The sequence below is a fragment of the Alligator sinensis genome, unplaced genomic scaffold (genome assembly GCF_000455745.1).
Source record: "Alligator sinensis unplaced genomic scaffold, ASM45574v1 scaffold796_1, whole genome shotgun sequence".
Taxonomy (NCBI): Eukaryota; Metazoa; Chordata; order Crocodylia; family Alligatoridae; genus Alligator; species Alligator sinensis.
Window position 1 is genome coordinate 2,145,175 of NW_005842141.1, and position 23,598 is coordinate 2,168,772.

The 23,598-nt window shown below is 41.0% G+C and overlaps 1 protein-coding gene across 4 annotated transcripts in view; it reads right to left on the reverse strand.

The window, feature by feature from the left end:
* Positions 1-23,598, reverse strand: part of VWC2 (von Willebrand factor C domain containing 2) — a 124,406-nt gene that overhangs the window by 89,027 nt on the left and 11,781 nt on the right. For 3 of the 4 annotated variants that reach the window (XM_006025343.2, XM_025206114.1, XM_025206113.1), the window contains exon 2: positions 22,357-22,486. In XM_006025343.2, the coding sequence (XP_006025405.1) occupies positions 22,357-22,486 (130 nt within the window). Of the gene's footprint in view, positions 1-21,563; positions 21,653-22,356; positions 22,487-23,598 lie in introns of all 4 variants that reach the window. The other variant, XR_324045.2, reaches the window with a different exon arrangement.

Sequence of the window (23,598 nt, forward strand, 5' to 3'; positions counted from 1 at the left end):
ATGCATATTTTTAGGCTTCATCCCTTCTCTACATGAAAGTGGTTTTTGGATCAACTAGACAAGTCCATAGAGTTTTTGGTTCACAGTTCAGAACTAACCTCTCTCAGGCAAACACAAACTTGGTTTGAACAAGACACTGTTTGCATCACGACATTACAAAATACTTTTGAGAATAAGCAGCCCCTTCCTGTATCAGATGCATTTGAAATCACTTTGGAGAATACAAGAGGAGAGAGTTGATATTATGGATTATAGGTACTGAAAACAAGAAATATAGTTTCCTTTTTTGTTATTGTTTCCCCACATAAACCTTCAGGTGGAGTAAGAAAGTGGAGTGCTATTAAAATATTTCAGGCAAGCTGGTATTCATAGCTGGTATTCATACTTTCTTTACAGCAGTATAGAGCTCAGCAGCTTTACCTGATAAGCCTTGGGTGGCTTAATTCATCTTTGAAATTGCTGTCTTCCCTCCCTCATCCCCCAAAATGTAGAATTTTTGAATATTTGTAACTGCTTTTAATGATTGTCCAGCCTCAGATGGGATTTTCCCTAGCTCAGACAATTTTTTTAATTTACTGCTAGGAGACAAAACAATGACAGGCTAGAGATGTACCTTACAGACTAAACAGTACAGTACAAAGACTCAATCCTGTGCCACTTGAAATCAAAGGAAAATTATGTCAATTTCAGATTTATACTATATTTCAACAACTTGCACGTGACTGAATGACTGTATGATAAACTTAACTCCCCCACCCCACCATGGCTCTCTCCCAACACTTCCACCCTATCCTACTACAGTAGGCAATCTATTTCCTACAAAGGCACTGGTCAAATGGAGGCACTGACAAAAAGGTGCACACCAGGGAAAGCACTTCCTTCTTATGTTCCATTCCTTCTTCCCAAAACCACACCAGCAGGCTCCTTCCATCTCCTGCAGGGTAAGCCATAAGCCCTCCAATTGGTCCTTGTCAGGGTGTTCTCATCCTAGTGAACTCTCTCGAAATCTACTGTAGTATAAAGCAGAAAAATTATGTAGTCCTTAAGGTACTGATGTTTTTGGTGGCCTAGCTTTTACCTCAAACAGTAAAAAGTGCAGATGAAAAAAAATACAGCTTCATACATCTGCAAGAAAGCCAGGTACTTGGGGTTATCCATCAACAGGAAGCCCTTATTTTCTAAAACCCACTCTGATATAAAAATAAAAAATAAATACTGTGCTCATTTAAGTTCAGCTTTCAGCAAGTTTTAATCCAGCTCTTTTTGGTCAGAAAATAAGCAAGTAAAGGGGCAGGCTCCAAGACTGGTTTCAGAGTCAAAGGCATAGCAGAGATCAGAAAACCAAATCTTCGTACCTTCCAGTCCTCTGTTCTGACACTAAGCCCCTGTCCCTTTCCACATACAGCCAGGTACATTTTGAATCAATGTAAACCATAGGAACATCACCTCCTCAGAATTAACAAATCCCTTATTGCAAGTGATTGACAGCATTTCATCTACCATGGATAGATGAGCCAATTTACAAATTAAAAAAGGAATGAGTTACAGGTTTTTAGAGAAAAAGAGAGGTAAGCAGACCTGTGTAATAGACCTAAATATGCTGGAATTATTCTAAAGAAGAAGCTACCCAGCCAAAGTATTTTCATTCTTTTTGCAGATGCATCCTCTTGTCTTACTTGCACTATCCATTTCCCTAGAAGTGATGTCATTGCTTCCTGATAAAATAATGTTTTTACACATAAAAGACCTACTTAGCAGCAGAGAGACCAAAGTCTTTTAACAATTCTTTAAAAACATGACTCAGAATTAAAGGTTTTACAAATTGCTCTTTCATAACTTGACAATTTCCCAGGAGACGAATTTGTGGTACAGTTTCACTTGCTGTATCAAGGGAACATCTCCATTGTGTTGCTTTCAAATTTGTTCCATCTAAAGATTTATTATTGAGTTGCATCAAATTCAAGTTCAACATTGCAATGCACAGCAAATACGTGAACTATATGAAAGTGATGGTGTGGAGTGGGAAGAGAGGTTTGCCTAAATTATAAATGTGAAACTTATCTTAACACTGACCTCTAGTGACAGTCACTGAGAATTTACCTTTTGAGGTGCTGCTTAATTAAACAGTATTGGGAAGGCATTTCTGTGCATTTGACACTTTCAATCTCTCTCAAGTCTGTCTTCCTAAGTGCTCAATTAATTCATGGCTACTTTGAGGAGCATGCAATCAGAAATTAATTTCAAACACACTGTATATTACTTATTGAGATGCCTATGCCTACACTTCCAGTTACTGGGATTAGATGACTAAAACAGAACCTCTCTTTTCTTTAAAAAAAGAAAAAACCTATGATGGCAAATCTCCAACCCTTAGAATGGTGAAGACATGATAGACCATGTGTGCCTGTTGCAGTGATAGCTTCCAGAGTCTCAAGACAGCACAAAACAACTGATTCAAAAACAGAAAATTGATGTTATTATGTCTGAGGGATTTTAATTTGAGGCCCTGGGGCTGGGTGGGGCAGGCTGTGCCACCACCATTGTAACAAAGCATCAAGAGAACACAGGAGTTCACAGACACAAGCAAGTATCACATACTGCTGGGCTAAGTACCAAAAGTCAGACATATGATGTTTCATCCTCTCAAGGAACTGGGGCAAGGGCATAGGAAAAGATAGTCCCAGATTGCTATCTCTGTTTCTTTGGGAGGGAAAAGGAACCACAAGACACTTCAGGTGGGAATATTAACTCATATTCTTACCCCATGTCAGGGATGCCTTGTGCCCAGAAATACCTTAATTCAGTAATGCTGTTGGCAATGCCTGATACACCACTAGGCAGACAAGGTTCCTTGGGTGAATTTGATATCTTTTATTAGACCAACCCAAATAGCTGGAGAATGGTTATTAAGCAAGTTTTCGGGTTCAAAAACCCTTCGTCAGGCTAAGGAAGCTTCAGCAGTTGGTGTGCGCTCTTCCTGAATGGTGAAGGGTTTTTGAACCCGAAAGCTTGCTTAATAACCATTCTCCAACCATTTGGGTTGGTCTAATAAAATATATCAAATTCACCTAAGGAACCTTGTCTGCCTATGTCCTTAGACCAACACGGCTACAACCTAAATCCCTGATACACCACTACACACTCTTCATCCAAACCTTTTTTCTTTGTTTGCTTCAGAAAGACCCCCCCCTTCCTTTGCTGGAGGACTTTGACAAGATCTGTAGAGTGTATAGATAATGAAGTAGCAAATGGCTATGCAGAAATTTCTAAACACATCTTCCACTGTAGCTAAAGCTTCAGGTAAAAATGAAACCCCATAAGGCACTGATCCTCAGATTCCTGATAGAACTCAGCCTGGTTCTCCATCAAAGAAAGAGAATCCAAGACTTTGACATGTGGGACTTTAAGGCCATCTTTAAACAGTATGTCATTAAGGAAGAATTCATGGAAAAAATAAAGATTGTATTTTTCTTTAGCACTTTTACCTTTAGTACTTACTACCTTTGCTTTAAGTACTGCAGCAGTTCTTCCATTAAATCACCTGTGAACAAACTGGTGACCCACTTGGCAGAGTGTGTGTGTGTGCACATTTGTGCATGTGTGTGAGCGCACACATGTTTTAAAATAGTGACCTCAATTATACAGTGTGTGCACATGTGTTTAAGATAATGGTCCTGATTATCCAATTGCATACTCTTGAGCCAATGGACCATTTTGGCAAATATATGGCCTTCCCAGAATACAAAATGCTACACTGATATGACACTTTCCCTGTTCTATGATCTACCAGCAACAAACCCAAGGGACTGTTTTTTTCATAATCTGCCATATATGCATGTCACACTGTCCTACTCTGTGCCTCTGAGCAGGCAGGATGCTGAAATATACAAGAACCTTGGTTTTTTGGAGCACTTGGCAGGAGAGATTCTGTGCATTTCGTCAGTCTGCCTGCTCACATCGGAAGAAAACAGGCAGCCAGACCACAGGGAGAGCGTGACCTAGTCAGAGAGACCCAACAAATCAAAATAAAACCTACAGATATGTTTGGGCTCCCAGCCTTGACTTGACAGTATCATTTTAACGTTACCAAGGACTCCTGGAAACAGCACAGAAATTTCCTTTGAAATGTGTACTGTGTTTATATTCTGAGTATTAAGCAGAAAATCGCCTATGAGCTTTGGTCTTGAGGTCATAATCAGAGTCTAGCTTAAAACTAAGCATTACTGTGAACTGGTCATAAAAATAATCATTTATGTATGTTAGCAATGCTGCCAGACCACTGATCCTCAGTTCATTAAGAATATATCAGGCTATCAAGCTGCCATGCAAAAAAAATAATTAATTTTCCATGTTGATATAGCACATCTCTATATCACATAGATGCAACAAATAACTTCACATGATGTATAATTAACTGGTAAGTAGGACTCACTGCTAGTTAACCCTCTGGTGATTATTTTAAATACTTAGTGCTATATCTTTAGAGACCCCCTGCCCACTCCACTACCATACACTCTCAGTAATAGCAATGTTAGCCTGTACATGCAGTTATCATACAACAAGTTATTGGTAACCTGCCTTTAGGTCTTTTCAATAAACCTTGACAGTACTGCTGAAAGTAGAACATTTCAAAAGGCACCCTTATTAGCTATTTCCTCTGCTTGTACTACCTTGAAAGCTCCCCTTTAGATTGTACTTTAAGTTCCATGACACACCTGAATGATGATGCAATAAGTATATGTGTGTGCATGCATGTGTTTGAGAGGGGTGTGGTGGGGGTGTAAAGTGTTGCTACATTTAAGGCAAAATTTGCATTTATTCTCAAACAAAATTTAGTTGATTGGAGTTGAGGCAGGCCAAGTTTCTGTGAGGCTTAGAAATACAGGTTAAAAGGAACACCTACATTGTTAAAAACATGAAAATTTAAACTTAGGATGCCAGGGGTAGGATAAGAAAGATAATTTGCACTACTGTGAGACACACTGATTCAGTAACATAAAATAACACGGAGGGGGAATTTTCTCTCGGACTCCAAGCCCAATAGTATGTGGATTGATGTCCCCTTGGGCATTTCTACCCAATTTAGAGTAACCATAGGTATTTTATTACTGTTATCAAAGAACTGATCTTTATCATCTGAGTAAGCTGTGTATCAGTAATATCTGGTAGCCTGGTGCTACAGAGGTCAATTACATGCTGCATTATAAACAATATTATCTACATTGCCTTTTGATTTCCCTGAATTCTTCCTTGATCTTCTATTATGTGAAGTAGAAAGTTTCTGACTGATTCTGTTCATACTATTCATAATTTTGTATGTAATATTTCTATCTCATGATTTCCTCATTCATGGTCTCTCTCTAATAACCTTTTCTTGCAGGAAATTCATTTTATTGCTGCCCTACACTCCAAATTTATGCTATACTATTGTGAAGATAAGGCAACATTGAACACCGTATTGAATATGAGGGAGGTGCCTCACAGACAAAGGCTAGTACATCCAAATCTTTCTTCATGCATTCTAACTGATGTTTCCATTAAAAACTTCACAATAATACTTCAATAATAGGTATTTTTATCAAGTGGTTGCAGTTAAATCAGAGATTATGAGTAGATTCAAGAAATTCCTTGCAATTTACATTTGATAATGTTTGGGCACCTTCAGTTTCATCAGCTATTGAGTTGCCCTGCTACATGGCTTCATGAAGACCTATGTCCCCTTTACTTCACTAACCTAAAAAAAAAAAGTTACAGATAATGCAGTTCACTCCCTGTTCCATTATGGCTAAGTACAGACAATCAAAAAGCCAGAGGCTGAATCAATTCAGTCTTTGCAGGTTAGTCTAAAATACACAGATTGAACAGATTAGCAAGTGAACAGACATTCACTTTTGACTCAGGCAATGCAGCCACATGCCTGCAGTGGCTCAAGCCAGAAACTGGGGGGCACTACAGCATGCCTGCCAGCCACTGTCAAAGGGAAGAGAAGAGAGGAACCCTCAAGGGACAGGGGGCAGTCACTGCCAGACTGAGGCGGGGGGAGGGGGAAGGTAGTAGCACTGAATTCATAAAAGCTTGAACAAGAACAGTACTTTCTCTGAAGCAACCATGTATTCAACGGAGCACTTCAACAGAACCTCAAGCACATGACAGAACAACCAAAAAACTTTGCCTAAGCAAAGTATGTATTCTAGTCTCCCACCTTTTACAGGTTCTGACTTATAATGTAAATGTAGTTTTCCGCTTTCTCTGGTCACACTAGCTCAAGCTGTCTGTGACCCTGTCCTGTTCCTCTGTCTCCAGCATATACCTGTTACATCAGACCTGGCATACAGACTGTGCCAGGTCTTTGCCAACATGTCCCACCTCTCAGTCTGGTCCTACAGGACTTGGCTCTGTGCTCACAGGTGGCAGGGGACCAGCCCCGGTTCCCCAGCCTCTTGCCTCTCCCCTATGGCCTGGGGGAGCTGAGGGAATTATGCCCCCTCCTGTTCCCCTTATCAACTGCTTGTAGCTCTCTTTCTTTGGTCACACCAGCCCAAGCAGTCCCTCTTCTGTTCCCTTACCTACATCTCCAGCACATCTGTGATGACTGTGTCAGGTCTTTGCCAACACCTTCCACCTCTCAGTCTGGTCCTATAGGGCTTGGCACCAACACACACAGCTGGGGAAAGGGGGATTAAAGCCCCTCCCAGATGCCATACCCCAGCTGGGGTTTGCCTGAGGAGGCAGTCCCTCTCAGGTTGTTGCTTGCCTGCGACCTGCACCCTGCTCTAGCAGAGAGCAGGGGGCATGGGCAGCACACTGAGCAGGGGAAGTGGGGATGAAAGACACTCCAAGATCCCAGCCAGAGTTTGCCCTATCCCTCTCTACACCCATACCCACTCCACTCCACTCCAGAGGGTAAAAGGTCTCACAGGGGCTGCCCCCCTTCCCCTGGCAGACCTGGCTGTGGGTCCCCAGGTAGGTTTCCCACCTCTACCCTCTTGTCGGGCAGCCCTCACTGCTCTAGCTAGACAGCAGAAGGGCAGGGCCAGCCTTGCTCTCTGGAGCAGACAGCACAGCCCTGCAAAGCATGCTGGGATGCTGGGGGACTCTGATTTAACTTAAACCAGGAAGGGGTCTGGGACAGAAGTTCAAAAAAACGGTTTGACCTCAATCAGTTATGTCTGATACTACATTCAACCGGGTTCATCTTAAACCAGTTTTGGCCATTTCGAAACTGGTTTATATGCACTGAACTTCTGCTCTGTTACAGATTTAAACCAGTTTCTGATCATCACTTAAACAGACTTATGTGTAAACTTCCATCCCTAGCCTATACATTTATGTAGACCCAGATTAATCTTCCAAAGGCAATTTCCACTTTGAATACTCAAACCTCCAATCTGGTCTTGATAGTGTAATAAAAAACCCAGTATCTGAAAGAGACAGAGATCATTTGGAGAACAATGCATCATGAACAAGTATATTTTACTCAGTCCAAGAAATGAGTCAATCTGGAATTCTAACTAACCCCCTGGCACTGGAGGGGTTTGTGTTTTGGTTTAGATGTCTTTCAACTAATATTTATAATCACTGTGGGAGACAATTGGGTTTACACCACCTTTTGGTTGCAGCCTTCACTGGAAGGAAGCTTCCATCTTGTGAGAAATTACTTTCTAGGCAGGATGCACATGAACTGTATCTGTTCTTTGGACAAACAACACATGCTGGGAAGCACTCAGTTTCAAGCATTTCAAAGAAAGTTGCCCACTAATCAGTGTGCATGGACAAATGTTGCCCTGGCGGGTGGAAGAGGGGTTTAGAAGAAGAGCTAGAACAGCACAATGCTACTGTATTGCAACTTTCAAGGTCAATCAGATTTGTGTATCTTTTTTCTAACCCTCTAGAACCAATGACCCCCACCCCCCAGGGCCACTGGCAGAAAGCAGACAAAAGCAAGATGAAGAATCAGCTGTAAACATGAAATGTCTGGAATAAAGTGATGTTTTCTGGCAGAAACACATGACCAAGAGGAAGGTTTAAAATAACTAGATTGGATAGAAACAAAGCACTGTGTTCTCCTGGGGGGAGCCATAATATTCTAAAATATTTGATTCTTTTTTCTTCTTTCAAATCTTTTGAAAACTAATCAAGGGCTTTGTGCCCAGAAAGTTTTTCATTTTGATAAGTATGTTGGTGAAGCTCAGAAATTACTTTAAACAAAAATTAAAGAAAAAAAAAATCACAGCTGCACAGCTGATATATTCAGGGAAGCAATCTAGGGGTTCATAAGGTGAAGGGTGCTTCCAGCCAAGAATAAGGAGTAGATTTCATTTGAGATCAAGGTTTTTGATTTTAAAAAGCATTTCAGTTAGTCATGACTATACTGAGCAAAAATATCATCTATGATCTATTTCAGGAGTCATAAGTGAGAAAGACTGAAAAAAAATCTTGTGTTACTTCAGTAAGCGGGTAAAAAATGGCAGTATGCATATTTTCTGGGAAATGACAAGTAAGATCTTAGCAAAACACTACCTATAAATGTTAGCAATTGTTATTGGATAACTTGGATTCATTAATATAGTTTAAACATACGTTAACAAAACACTGAAATTCTATAAATACCAATAAAAATACTATACTTTCTTCACCGAACAGATTTTTAAACTAAGACATAGGGCTAGAAGAAAACTCCTGAGTCATCAAGGTCAATCCCTAGTCCAGGCAATGAGACAGTGTACATTCAAAGACCTAGGAATTCCTCAAGCAAGAGGGATGTAGGACGTTGTTGAAAGCGTTTCCCAGCATAGTGCAGCTAACCCATGTTAACAATATGGTGCCTGATGAAACTGCCTCACCTTTAAGAAAAGCCCCAACATTAGAAAGTCTCAACTGTTGAGAGATTACACATAGAACTTCTCAGTTAAGGGATTCTGCCATATCCCCATTGCCACAGAATCCTCCCAGCACTACAAGGAATCTCAATCCTCTCAGCCAGTTCATAGCCATTTAACTTTAACTCTCTCAACAACATTTGTAAGAACAGATGCATAAAGTTACATACATACAAAAAAATTATAGAATACTGGAAAATCCCATTTCTAATTAATGGGTGCATTTCCAATATTCTGTATCATTAACATGTACTACAGCACTCTTCGCTACAAAAAGCTGTGCATAATTTTTAACAAGATATAGTAAATCTGGATAACAATACAAATCCTATGTAAATTTATGAAGTATAAGTCTTCATATCCATATAATTTGCCATCCCCATAAAAATGGTATTTATGTTATGCTAGCACCAAAGGACCCCGGCATGCTATGATTAGAGCCACAATGTCTTACATATTGTACAAACCTGGAATAAGAGAGTACAATAATTATTACTGTTCTATCTTGTTACACTCCATAATATGTCCCACTATGAGAAAACATTGAAGCAACTCTGACACTGCATGGTCTGAAACTATATTCCTTTTGAAATGTTTGCAACTGAGCAAACAATATATAAAAGCTTACACACAAAAACATTTCTTTACTACAAAGCAAAACAAAAAAGACAAAAATAACACTGGGTAGGTATTAAAATTAAGTATTGTCATGAAAGACAGGCAGCAAAGAATTGGCTAAATTATTAAGTAGTCAAGTAGAATGTTTTCTTTGGCATCAGCTGGACTCTACTATACTAAACACACCTGCAATCCTAACTTAAAAAAAAATGAACCCCCCACCTGCAAAAAAAAACCCACTTGAGGTTTTTTGTTTTTTGTTTTTTTTACAGTTAACAAGAACTTCTTACACTATAACCTGAAGAACACATAATTGCTACAGCTACTTCCAACAGCAAATGTCTAGAGAACAAAAATCCAGAAGGAGTGCAGAGGCTCGTCTATGTCATTACAAGACAGCTCCCTCCCCTCCCCACCCTCTCTGTCCTGTTGGAAAACAAGTAAGGAACAGCAAACTCCCTCGTCTGATTCAGGGGCAGCCTCTGTGGGTGGGAGCTCTGGAAGGCATGTGTAAAAGCAATCTTTTACTTTATCATTAATAGTGTCACAAAACTGTAGCCACCAAGGTTATAATGATATGGTAATTTGAAACTTTAAAGCAAAAACAGAGAAAGCTCTGGGCTTCTACTCCTCAAGATTAAGCAAAACATCTATCCTCAACACAGGTGTTAAGACACACAGGAAGGGAACTCTGATTCTATTCAGCATGATATTAGTTTGTACATACACTAATCTGTTCATTACTTAATTCTCTGTGCCTCTTGCTGCTATTTAATTGATTTATGTCCAAATCAGATTTCTCCCTTGCACTGTATTATCTACTTTTGCCTAAGCCCTCAGTGTGATTTCTCAGGTTCTGTTCATGACATAGGAATTTGCCAGGGGTGTTTCAGAATAATCTCTCAGATTTCTCTGCAGCAGCAGCAGAGCAAACAGAAAGAGAAATAAATAGACTGTCTGGTGAAGAATTCAGGTTGCAGAAATAACTAAAAATGAGAAAACATGGCAAGGCCAATGGTAGATAGTCTTGAGATTAAACTCCTATTGCATTTTAAGAGAATACTGTGCACTCCCCTGCTCTTACCCAAGTATTAGTTTCAAACATTAAACTCTGTTAAGGCTGCTTGGGTTGTCCCTATGTGACCAAGCAGAAAGATGAGATGTTTTATTCTTAGGGACACATACTGCTGTCTGTCAACAGCAGAACCCCTACTGAAATCAATTTAGTTTCCTAGTGTCAAAAATTTAGAAAAGTTCTCCAAGTAACATATTTAGGCCTAAGGTAGCTGGATAATTTAAATAGGTTTTAGATAAGCTTCCCAACTAATCTTTCACATCTTTTAATGTCCTCCTGTCAGCAGATGAATCCAATCCCCTGTAAATCAACATAAAATGGCTCCTTAAACCCACAGACCACTATCCCATGCTCCTTATTCATGTGGGCACCAATGACACTGCTCGGAGCACTCCTAGACAGGTCATGAGGCGTTACAGGGATTTGGGAGCTGGGCTTAAGGGTCTGGGGGCACAGGTAGTGTTCTCGTCGATCCTCCCAGTCTCAGGCTATGGGCTGAGAAGGGACAGGAGGATCTATGTGGTCAACCAAAGACTGCAGCGCTGGTGTCGTCAGGAAGGCTTTGGCTTTCATGACCACAGCCCGCTCTTTGGCGAGAGAGGCAGCGAGCTGCTGAGAAGAGATGGCCTCCACCTCTCTCCCCTAGGGAGGAGGCTCTTCTCAGCCAGACTGGCTGACCTGCTCCACCATCAGCCTCCTTTGCTTTCAGATCCAGCATGTCTCCACTGTATATTTTGGGCCCAGTGTCTAATATTTCTTTAGGTGAGAAAAGAGCTGGTTGGATTATAGGAATACAAATGGATTAATTTGGGGTGGATTAGACACACAGCAAAATATGTTTGTCTTGTATTAGCATAACTGTGTCATAAAAATGTAGATTCCAAGACAGAGATTATTTGTGGCATTGCTAATATGTTGTTGCTATAGCAAAAGATGTACACAATATTTACACTGTATTTGACCACATAAAACATGTCGTATACAGACACAATTTTTCATTATATGAAAAAGAGTCAGAGGGCTCTTCATGCTTCCAGTACCAGTGCTCCTGATTTTCCCTTATTTTTTACCTTTAAGAAACAAATGCAGTTTTAAACCATCATTACTGTATTTTGAACAGTTAATATTTTATATCGTGACATTGCTGCTCAGAGGTAACAGGTTTAGTTGATTACTATTTGTTTATAGTGCTGGAGAAACCTGCAATCATAGAGAACATAAAAGGATTGCAATTAGATCTATTGGTTGAGAGCTGCACCTCAGTGACCCACTGTAAAGTGCTTAGCACTATCAAAGAGATAATGCCTACTTGCAGCTGGCACATCTGTACATAATAATATGGGCTACACTGACACAGCCACTAAAGACTGCCACTACCCTCTTTAACTAGAAGCAGAAAACAGATCATGCTTTTAAAGAGTGTATCAACAAAAAACCTACTACATGTCTTCAGAATTAGCACATTCATGTTTATGAGAAGCTTTTCCTTTTTACTACTAGTTCTTCAAAGAATCAAAATAAGGACTTTAAACAAAAGGCCAGGGACACATCTCAAGGTAGCATTAGCTCCACCAATTGCAACCAGTTACAGCAGGGATGCATTTAACCCTCCCCGCCTCCTCAGCTCCTGATCTATTTATTAAACATTTCCCCAAATCAAAGCCACATGCACAAAACAGAATGCAAGTAAGGGGGATATATTTTTGTTATTGACACCAAGATAGGACAACAAGGCCACATCCCCACAAGCAGAAACGTGCAGTTTGCAGCACTTCAAAGTCTTCTGAGGCACCATGAAATGCACACAGCGCACGTGAATCTGTTTGCCACACTGCATAATTGCAGCACAGTGGCAAAATTAAATACCAGGAAGTACCGATATTTAAAAGAAAACACAGGAAAAAAAAGTGGCATGGCACACGTGACTGCAGCATGTGTTGCCAGACACAGAAGCCTGGCTAACCAGGGCCAGGCTGCACCAAGTACCCGGATTACCACCGCTGCAGCCTCAGGACCCCAGGCCCCTGGGGCCCCAGCCACCCCTACCCCACCCAGGGCAACTTGCCCTGCACCAGAGCACATGTGCGGGGCATATCCAGGAGCAACTAGCAATGGTACAAATATGTGCCACTGCCAATTGTCCCTGGGATAAGGCACATTCCCATTAGTGGGGACATGCCCCAAGGATCTACCTGTGCCTAAGCATCTCCTGCAAGGTACTGAGGTCTTGATTCAGAAAAACATGCCTGAATTGGACACAGACATAATATTTTGCTTAACCAAAAAAAAAAACCCTTCTTTCTGGGACTGTTTTTAATTTTCATCTTTAAAACGTGCAACTTTCACCAAAAAAGGAGCAAATTTTATCGCTCTATTTTCTATCTGTTCTGACTTGACATGTGTCAAACCCAAAAGTGAAGCCGGGTAGGCTGTGCCTGAGACCCACATTCTTCAGAGCACTGGGGAAAGGTATAAGCTAACCTTGATTGCTTTAGATCAGGGCTTAAATCCTCAACCTTAAACGAGCAAGAGAAATGATAACATAAAACCTGACTCCATGAAGGAAGTTGGGCTACATGGCCCAGTTCCGGCCTTATGATTCTGTGATTCTGCCTCACTCAGCCAGCTTCCACTTACTGGGGGTGGAGTTGGGGGGCAGGAATAATTTCCCTTGCTTCCTTTCTGGGCACCTTGGAATGTGAGAACAAGCCTGATTCTGATTTTCTGATTTGAGTTACACCACTGTAAAGCACTGGGCTGGCCCAAGTATGATCATGATGCAAGATCACAATCAGCCCTCATGGAGGAAATGGGTGTCTAAAATATCTGAACATGCATCTCACTGAGCCATAGTATTAGCTCAACATTCTTGTGTGCTGTATATTTGGAAATGATCCTGTGAAGTGAAGTGAAGCCCCCAAAACTAAGCCTATAACTTCTAGGCTTTGGTTTCAAAAGGGCAAACATTCTCTCAAGCAAATCCCGGGACGTCATTCTCCCCCTGTACTCGGCCTTAGTGAGGCCGCAGCTGGAGTACTGTGTCCAGTTTTGGGCTCCACAATTCAAAAAGGATGTGGAGAAGCTTGAGAGAGTCCAGAGAAGAGCCACGCGCATGATCAGAGGTCAGGGAAGCAGACCCTACGATGACAGGCTGAGAGCCCTGGGGCTCTTTAGCCTGAAAAAGCGCAGGCTCAGGGGTGATCTGATGGCCACCTACAAGTTTATCAGGGGTGACCACCAGCATCTGGGGGAACGTTTGTTCACCAGAGCGCCCCAAGGGATGACGAGGTCGAATGGTCACAAACTACTTCAAGATCGTTTCAGGCTGGACATAAGGAAGAATTTCTTTACTGTCCGAGCCCCCAAGGTCTGGAACAGCCTGCCACCGGAGGTGGTTCAAGCACCTTCATTGAACACCTTCAAGATGAAACTGGATGCTTATCTTGCTGGGATCCTATGACCCCAGCTGACTTCCTGCCCTTTGGGCGGGGGGCTGGACTCGATGATCTTCCGAGGTCCCTTCCAGCCCTGATGTCTATGAAATCTATGTCTATGAAAAATGCATGGTGAAAAAAAAAAAAATAGATAAATATCCTTTGAGGGAATCAATCTAGCTACAGCTATCCATGCAAGTAAACCTAAGAACAACAGGCTTCTGGTCTTAAATACACCTGTATGGGGAGGCTGCAGAAGTCAATGGGGTATCTGTTTGTGTGTTCCTGGGCAGAATCTCAGGTGGTCCCTTTATTGATGTGTGGCAATCCATTCATATGGAAGGACTTTTGTTTTCTGCTAAAGGAAAAAGCAAATAGGGTCTGGTAAAATACAACAAGAAGCTTGAGCTTGTACAATTATCCCAGGTATCTGGCTAAAGAGAGTCAACATACCATGCAAACCCTTATATTAGTAAAAGTGCCTCATATCTGAGCAAAAGTACACTAGGAACAATGGGTAGCAAAAATACATGGATATTGGGATGATGTATTATTTTCCTTCTAAGGTATTTGTTACAGGCAAATAGTAGGGCTGCACGAAGCTTCAGTCCCTGATTTGATTTGGTGGAGATTCGGCCCAATTCAGTGTCCAAATCTCTGAAAATTAATCGAATCTGAGGACACTAATCTGTCCGAATTGAATCAGAACCCTCCGAATCGATTCAGAGAGATCTGGCAATCTGGACATAGAGACAGCTTTAAATGTTTTTTCTACATACCTCTAGGTAGCAGGGGCTGGATCCGAATCCAAATCGAATAGGGTCCACTTTGCACACCCCTAGCAAATAGGCTACTATATGGTCCCCTGTTATCCCGTGGTGAGGTGCTGAAACAGCATCTATTGCAAACAGTATTCCCAGTTAGCTGTCCACTAGGGATCCCAGTGTAATTTATATCCATGTATAAAAACATTTGTTTCATCATTAATGCAGTCACAAACCTGTAACCACTAAGGCTACCAAGTGTAATTACTGTGACGTACATTACGGACACTCAGATGTTCTGCTTAATCTTTAGGACTAGAAGATCAATCTGCAACACAAGTGTTACGACAAACAGGAAGGGGAGCTCTGGTTCCTTGTCATGTGATGACTGTTGAATGTAAAACACACTACTGTAAACATGTTGTAGGTTCAGGCCAGATTGAAAAGGCCTAAACCTAGTCCTGTTAAGCTTCTCTCTCTGGTTGAACAAGTACAGGAATAAAACTCAGTCTACTATCTGACCAACTTTACCCCTCTGATTTGTAACCAATCTACAGATGAAGGATACCCAGAGGGTTCAAGCCCCAAAGCAAAGAGAAGTAAATCTGATGCTGTTTGTTTCCAGTGAAAGATGACAATTTTCCAGGATATCATTAAATTCTCAACCAGCTGTATATTTGCTTGGTTATTTTATTTTCATACTACTGTTTATGCAACTTTAATGGTGTTTTTCCTACTGAAACATTAATACTTCATAGTTAACAGTCCCCTGTTATAAATTATTTCATGAAGAACAGCCAATTAAAACAGAAAATGTACGCTGAAAATTTTTTGTCAAGTAACTCTTGCATACAAAGAACCCCAAATAAACCCCTGCATTTATACTTAAATGCACGCTACCAGTTAAACTAAGAACAAAGAAACTATTGATGTTGGCACACTCTGAAGAGATGGAACCGGGGCTCAAGTTACACCTGTCTGCTATAGGATATTGGCAGAGGATTTTTTTCTAAAAATAAGCTTAATATAGAGGCTACACCATTCCCCAAATTATATAGGCTATTGTTAATGGATACAGTCATCTGGCCTGCCTTCTTGCATAATGAAGACCTTCCTCAAACTTAAAATTCAGGCATATTTTATTTCATTTCATTTTAAAAGGAGATGATCTATGAAAGAATTAAAGCAAAAACAAAAATGAACTCGGAGCATCTTAATTCCTGACATTTACAATGGGTTGCCTTAACTTTCACCAGGACTATATAACCATTCTTGTACTGCGTTGGAACCCACTGGCCATAGCAATTCATATGCTGTGAGTAAATGAGGAAGCCTATTATATTTTAAACACACTGCTGAGGGACATTATATGTTCTGGGGCAGATCTCCACCATGTCCCATTCCTACTCAGACACTGAAGACTAGTGAGGGCACCAAGGAGCAATCTGCAGCCCTCCAATGCTCAGCTGTCCAGCCCTTGCTAAAGTGAGATGCACAGCAACAGCTGAAATATATACACTGCTGACACAAGTCCCCTCAGAAGCTTTTATGGGAGACAAGACTAAGCAGAAGTGCTCTGTGCCATGCCATGCCCTCCCTCCACCTTTATGTTAAAGCAAGGATAGCTGACACAGTAAGGGGGTGGGTGACTATACATGAATGCAGAAGCTGCTTTTATGCACTATAATTACTCAATGAATCAAGTCTGCTGGACTATGGTAATTACTGCGCTCCAACCAGCCTCCATGCCTCACATGAGCGTCCCCGCACTTCAAAATGGTGGCGGGGGTGCTTGAACTAAAGCTCATCAAATAAGCTTTAGTTCAAGTGCCCTTCCACTGTTTTGAAGCATGGGGACACTGATATATGAGACACTATGGCACTTTAATTAGAGTGGCTCTCAGAGTTGCTTTAATTAAAGGACCCCCTCCCATCTCCCGGACACGTAAAAATGCCCAAGATCATTGCCTAGCTAAAAGTTCCCTTACCTAGATTAAATTCCCTGTTGTCATCACATTAAGTTCACTATATGGCACCTGCTGTCCAAGCAGACAGGAGAATCCAGCCCTATGCATAGAAGTATGCTTCAGTCAGTAACAAGTCTATACTTACAGCAGTCAGGAAAATCACACTAGACCCCCCAACTAAATAAAAACCACCTTTTCAACTACAGTGATACAAATAGTTTATGCTTCAAAACTCCATTGCCAAAAATAAAAATGGAATGTATAGGGCCTATCTATTATCAACAGCTTACTTAACTATATGGGAGCTACTGGGGCCTTAACAGAGATTGAGCTCCATGTGTAGTTTTACTTGAGCTAAAACACCTGCAGGATCCCAAACTAAGAGGGTGAGTGCAATCAAGAAATTCTAAACACATGCATGAGGGAAACCCCATTATCACCCAGACTTTGTTTTGCTTTGGTTATAAAATCTCCCCCATCTCATGTCCCATTTGGGGCTACTGGCTTAACTAAATCCTACTGAAACATATACATGAGAGCAGGGCTCATCGCAACTCAGGCCTTCAAGGAGGCTGCAGGCATGGAGGCAGAGCAGCATTCAACTGTGCATACCTATTACAGCTCTCACACTAAAACCACAAGTGGAACAGACAACCATGGTAATTCAATTTCCAAAGATAATTCACTTTCAACATTAAAGAAAAAAAACCAAACAAACAACCATAATCAATTAGTACTATCAAATGCCTGGCCTTTTATTAGTGAGAAAGGGAATCTTATGCTTGTTATCCTGGTCTTTAAATAGCTGAGTTGCACTGCAGAAATGTTTGTAGCCAATTCTGATTTCAGTGATACTGCTTGTAAAAAGACTTAACTCTGCCAAAGTCCATGTAATTATGCTAGTATAAACACAGAAGGGGATTAGAATCAAGTCTTTTCTAATTTTGTACTGACAAACTCATTTAGTAGCTGCCCATAAAGTCCCAAGTTCCTGTGAGCTTTCAATTAATACTCGTGACTTTGATATATTTTAGTAACTGTATTTTCTTAAACTGGCTCACACTGTGTGCTGCATCATCAAAAGGCCAGGCTTAGCTCACATTGGGTCCTGTAGAAAACCAGGCATTGATTCAGTGTGAATGATCCAACGTCTTGGGCAAAAATCTGCAGGGGATTTTCACAGAGCTTCCCCACATATTATTTTTTCCACATTAATGTCAGCTATGGCTGGTTGAACTGTTAAAAATTATTAGCTTTTGTTTCCTGCTTGCAAGTTATCTAAAAAACTGACTTTACCAAAGCATTCCCCAAACTGTCACACTGTCAGTCTAGTCCCAGCTGACCAGCTGGAACCTTCCTTCTGGTGCAATCACACCTTTATTGAAAGCTCAGAAGACTAAATTATGCCCTCAACATCTAAGCTGCCCTATAATAGAAACTTAGCATTCTACATTACTTCCTCCCCTCCCTACCATGCACAAGGACGAACAGAATACAGCTCACTGTGCCTTAGCTGTGATGGTTCCACAAGCCACTGTGGAAGTAACTGGTATTCATAGATGTTAGGGTTGGAAGGGACCTCAGTAGGTCATCGAGTTCAACCCCCTGCCCTGGGCAGGAAAGAGCACTGGGATCAGACAACCCCAGCTAGGTGCTTGTCCAGTCTCCTCTTGAAGACTCCCAGGATAGGGGAGAGTGCCACCTCCCTTGGAAGCCCACTGGAAACCTACATTTTTGTCTCCAATGCAAGCCTATACTTTTAGTGCAGACAGAGAGCACTAAACCTCTCAGTGGGTGCATCTACATGTTCATTAATGCGCCATAGTTATAGCACATTAAGTTTAGTACTTGCATAACCCAGTACTAAATCAATGAGCTGCACACTTGCATAACCCAGTGCACAGCTTTTTACTGAAGCTAACTGTGCAGTAGCCTAATACTACCTCATAGTAGTGTATTAGCATGAAGTCTGCCTGGCATACTAATGTGTAGCTACTGCGCAGTTAGCATCTCATGTAGATGCACCCAGTGAGAATGTGTGATTTTTACAAACCACAAGTCACTTTTGAGAGCAGAACTGCTTTTTAAATCCTTTTTTGTGGCCCACACCAAACAAACAGCATTATCATCTGCTTTAATCCAAAGAACCATGGATATTTTATTAAAATACCCTCCTAACCAACAGAGTGAGACATGTAGGCATATAAATATATACACATAAAGTTGTTTCTTTTTTTACTAGTTAGCCACTTTTTCATTCACTTGCCTCTTACTGTGTTCAGTACAGCCACTGTATCTGAGTGCCTGTGCACAGTTACATTTGCCCCATGTGCAGGTCCTTACCTGCTCTCATTTAATTGAATACCAACTATTAAGGGGAAATGGTTGGACGACAGAAATATGCTCCTCACCTTGTGGATTACAATGTCTGATATTTTTGACAGAGAAATGATTGAATCACTCATCTCCAGTTCCATCATGCTTTTACTAGGACCCCTGCCAGAGGTGCAGGTAAAGGTGCAATGGGATCTGATAAACAAACCACACAATTACACTTCCTGCCATGCCTCACATGTATGGCAGGAGGTATGATTGTGGGATCAAGCATTAGATAGCATCACACATTGCTGTTGGTGCACGGGGAGCCTGGGATCATGATCCTGTCCCCCCACCCCATCCTGCACCAGCAAGTAGCAAGCTTCAATAGCTGGAAACCCCAGCATGGTGTAACCCTGTGGCTCAAAGCCTGGATCAACTATTGGGGCTCCCAGCCACAGAGGTGCATCTGGCCACATGTTTAATTAATGGTGTAATAGGAACCAGCCACAAAGTTACCACACATTTTTGTTGAATGACTTTGTGGCTTATTACTTATTTTATGATGCCATTCATTGTTTTAATGTGTGGCTGGATTACGATTTAAGACATAATTAAATGGTTAATCGTATCTTAAGTTAATGTGTGGCAGGTTCCTAAGTGTTCTCCACAATCATTTGGCTCAAGATCTCATTTGTGAAAGGTGTGGTCACCTCTCTTTCCATCTCTCCCCATTCACTGTCTGTGAGCTAACTGGTCAGGAGAGTCTGGAAAGCTTCTGTACAAAGTAGGTGTAACAAAAAAAAAATAAAATCAAGAGAGGTCTGACTTTGGATTATGCTGTTTGCCACAACATTCAGCAAATACACAGACTCCAAAACTAATTTCCTCTGCCTGTCCTCATTTCAAGGAGGAAAAGAGTGCAAATTGTGGTGTGCACCATGTGGCAGTAGTCAGTTCACCTTTGTGTGCTGTGGGGTGCTTCACCATAATTGCTTCTACCTATTACTGGACTTCTCCTACTGCCCAGGTATCATGACTGGGCTTCCCTTGCACTACACCCTGATGACCCACAAGAGCCTGGGTATGCTATCTGTGCTGCAAGCAGTATTGCAAGAGAACACTGTTGTACTAAATTTAATTAAAGGGTAAGAGAATGGAAATGAAACGATCAGTCACACTATTCTGGTCTGAAATCCTAATTTACTGAACTTATAAGCAATATCAATAACAGTCCATATAGATATTTTTATGCAAGCCTTATGATGGATACAGTGTGTTCAGTTGGCCAGGTGTCTGTGTTCAGATAGGCATTGTTTCTTCCTTTCCTGAGTGTTATTCTCTCTGTCCCCCCCTGCCCAGTCTTTTTTCCTTAGGTTTTCATAAACTTTTTTGTAGTTCTCTTCTGTATGTTCCATATGTCATAAATATCCACAAATCAGCTTTCATAATGGCTGTTCCTGGTAGATTTAGACTGCTAGCTGCTGTCTTGGACTGGTACCACATCCTCTTTTAACTTTTTTGCTAGCATGGGTTACAGAGGTCAGTTTAAACTGTGGCCCACTTGCTCTGCTTTTAGTTGTGTTTAGTTAGTTATATCAAGACAAAATGGCGTTACTCATGCTAAACATTTTGCTAAGGTGTCTTTCAGGCCTACACTGTGATGCTGCTGACTCACATTTACAGTGCATTTGGTTCAGCAAACTGAATGAAGCAGCATAGGTTTTTCCACCTGATTGGTTTACCCAGACTTGATTAGAAACATTCTCTAATTCACTGAGATTTCCTCTTTCTGTAAAAGTAAACAATTTCAAATTGCAGGGGTGCAGTACATTTTAAAGCAGCTGCATCTCTGCTTCAAAAGCAAGGAACCTGATATTTTAAAAAAATCTCATCTCCACATGGAGAGGATTATTTAGGAACTGTTTTACAATTATTTAAAAGCTACTGAACCAGAAAAAATTAACCTCTTTTGAACCATCCTGGAGATTTTTGTTGTTTAAAATAATAGCTTCCAGATAGGGAGAAAAAGCCAGCAAGGAAAAATACTGTCCATCCTCTGATGTTCACAGGAGTAACTGAAAAAGTCACCGGAAACCAGCAGCTCTGGTCACTGCAGTCTAAAATTGTGTCAGCAATGCTGTTCTATACACAAGAATTTGCAGGGCACGTACAGAGAGAGTTACATATTTGGAACCATAGGACACCATTACCCAGGCCTACAAGAGAGGATGATCCATTTGGAAAACTCAGCTTATTTCACTGTGTGCCCTTGGTGAACCCCCACCTCTCTGAGGGTGGGGGAGGGTTGTTAAGCACAGATGTGGAAGGGTGTTTAATTCTCTGATCTGGCCTCACTGCTGAGACTTTGAACTCCAAAACCATACGCCCCTAAGTAATATAAGAAAATTATCCTCAGGTCTTATTGCAGCTGGTTGAGAGATGCAACGCAATTACCTTTATAGAGAATGCTTTCATTTATAGTGCAGATAACTAAACTTTTTACCTACTGGTAAATTTGTGGAATGTATTTTCTGCACATAGGCTCCTCCTCCAGCTTTCGTTCAGTTTCAGTCCATGTGCAGCAGCCCTCCATAATCTACCAAAACAACATTATGGCTCCAAATTATCTGAATAATTTTAAATGTCTTTTTAAATTTAATCATTTTTTAATTTGAGATTTTGCAGCTTTCATCTCTATTAAGAACTTTTTTTTTTAAATAAATAAGCTAACATGTTATGTACTTTTTTCTTCTAAATAGACCAAGACTTTGACCTAAGACAAGCACTTGCTAGGAGGAAAGAGACTTTCTGTCTAGTTTAGCTATGAAAAATATTCAGTTAAAATTGGGAGTTTAATTCATTTAGTTATGAAAATGAAATGAGCTCAGTAAGGTACACTTGATTTGCCTCCGATAAAATAATAAACTCAAAGTAGAACAAAAGTAAATTCTAATGCAGTGCTGAAAAGGTAAGCTGAGTCAGTCAGTGCCTAGATTCTCCTTAATGTAGGCATATAAATTATGCCCACAATAAGCATATGCAGAGAAGAAGCTGTATGGTAGCTGGTGTGGATGCTACAGAGTTTGGATTAATAGGATGTTTGTAGATCACTATCAATCATTCCCAGTCAAGGAAAGAGTTATTACATCAAACATAGCAGAGCTTTTTTATAATTCTGCATCTTGACTAGAAAATTAAATTTCACTCAAAGAAAAAAGAGGGGTTGGGGGAGGGGAAGAAAGAAAAGAGAAGGAAAAAGAAAAGAAACCCCCACTCTTCAATTTTGCATTGGTTACCTACCATTTTTGCAAATGGGACAGCATTGATCTGGTTCATAGACTGGGTCCACACATTCAGTCTGAGGGCAGGCAGACACTGTGCACAACACTTCACCATTGGCTTCACAGCGACATTTCTCACATGGGGAAACCTGAAACACAAAACCCATTTGTCTTTTAGTTAGCCCATTCAGTAGGCTATGGAACAGCTTCCTTCGGTCTTGCCCACTCTTCTGTCTTTCCTATAAGTTTTCCGTGTTTCACAGCTGCTCGAACAATCTAGGCTGCTGCAGTCTCAGCTTAGAGAGCAGCAGCCAAACTAGCCCCAGGCTCTGCTCTGAATCCATGGCCCAGATTCAGCAAAGCAGAAAGGTTCAGAGGAGCAGGGACACATGAGGCTGTTGGGTAAGAGCAAAACCACATGTCACTTCAACCCTCCCTTCCTAGCTGTAAGGAGGGATGTTGGGGAGGAATGGGGGTAGGGAGGAAAGGGCGGGGGTGACAGTTCTACTTCAACCTAAAGCTGGTCTACAGTGTGTTTGTTCATTTGTTCATTTTTAAATAAATGTATGTAATTAAAAATTGCTGTCAAAAAATGAAAAAAGTTTTCCTCAAAAATGATTCCCTTTTACAGATTTTTGGTCCGTGTTTGCTGCAGGCCAGAGCCCAAGAATACTATCTTTTCAAACACTGATGTGAGGTAAAAATATAATAATATATATATTTTGGGGGGTAAAATATAGTTATTTTTTTTCAGTGACAGACATACAAAAAATTAATTTTTACAGGAAGGCCAACCAAAAGTGAAAAACAATTTCCTGTGGAAACTGGCGTTTCCCATAGCTTCTACTATTTTATATTTATAAATACTAATATTTTGAGAGAAATTAAAATAGCTTCCATGCTCTTTTGTGCCACTGAAATATGTCTGGCTTAGATGAGCTTTCTGGGACGATCATTCAGACTGTATTACTGGAACAAAAGGGTCTGAGTGCTAACACTGAACTCAGTGATGAAACTATCACCCATTTTGATACAGAAGGATCAAGCCCCTAATTAGGAACAGTTAGACCTGCACACAATTCTCATGTACAGAGCAGATCTGGGGGGAGGGAGGGGACAGGGGTACAGTCACATCTCCCTTCTGCTACCACTGCTGCTGTCTCTGGCTGAGCTCAGTAGTCCTTGTAGCTGGAGCCTACAGGCTGGCAGTGGACCCCAGGGGCCTGAGCAGGGAGCGAGAGCAGGTAGGGGAACCCTCTTC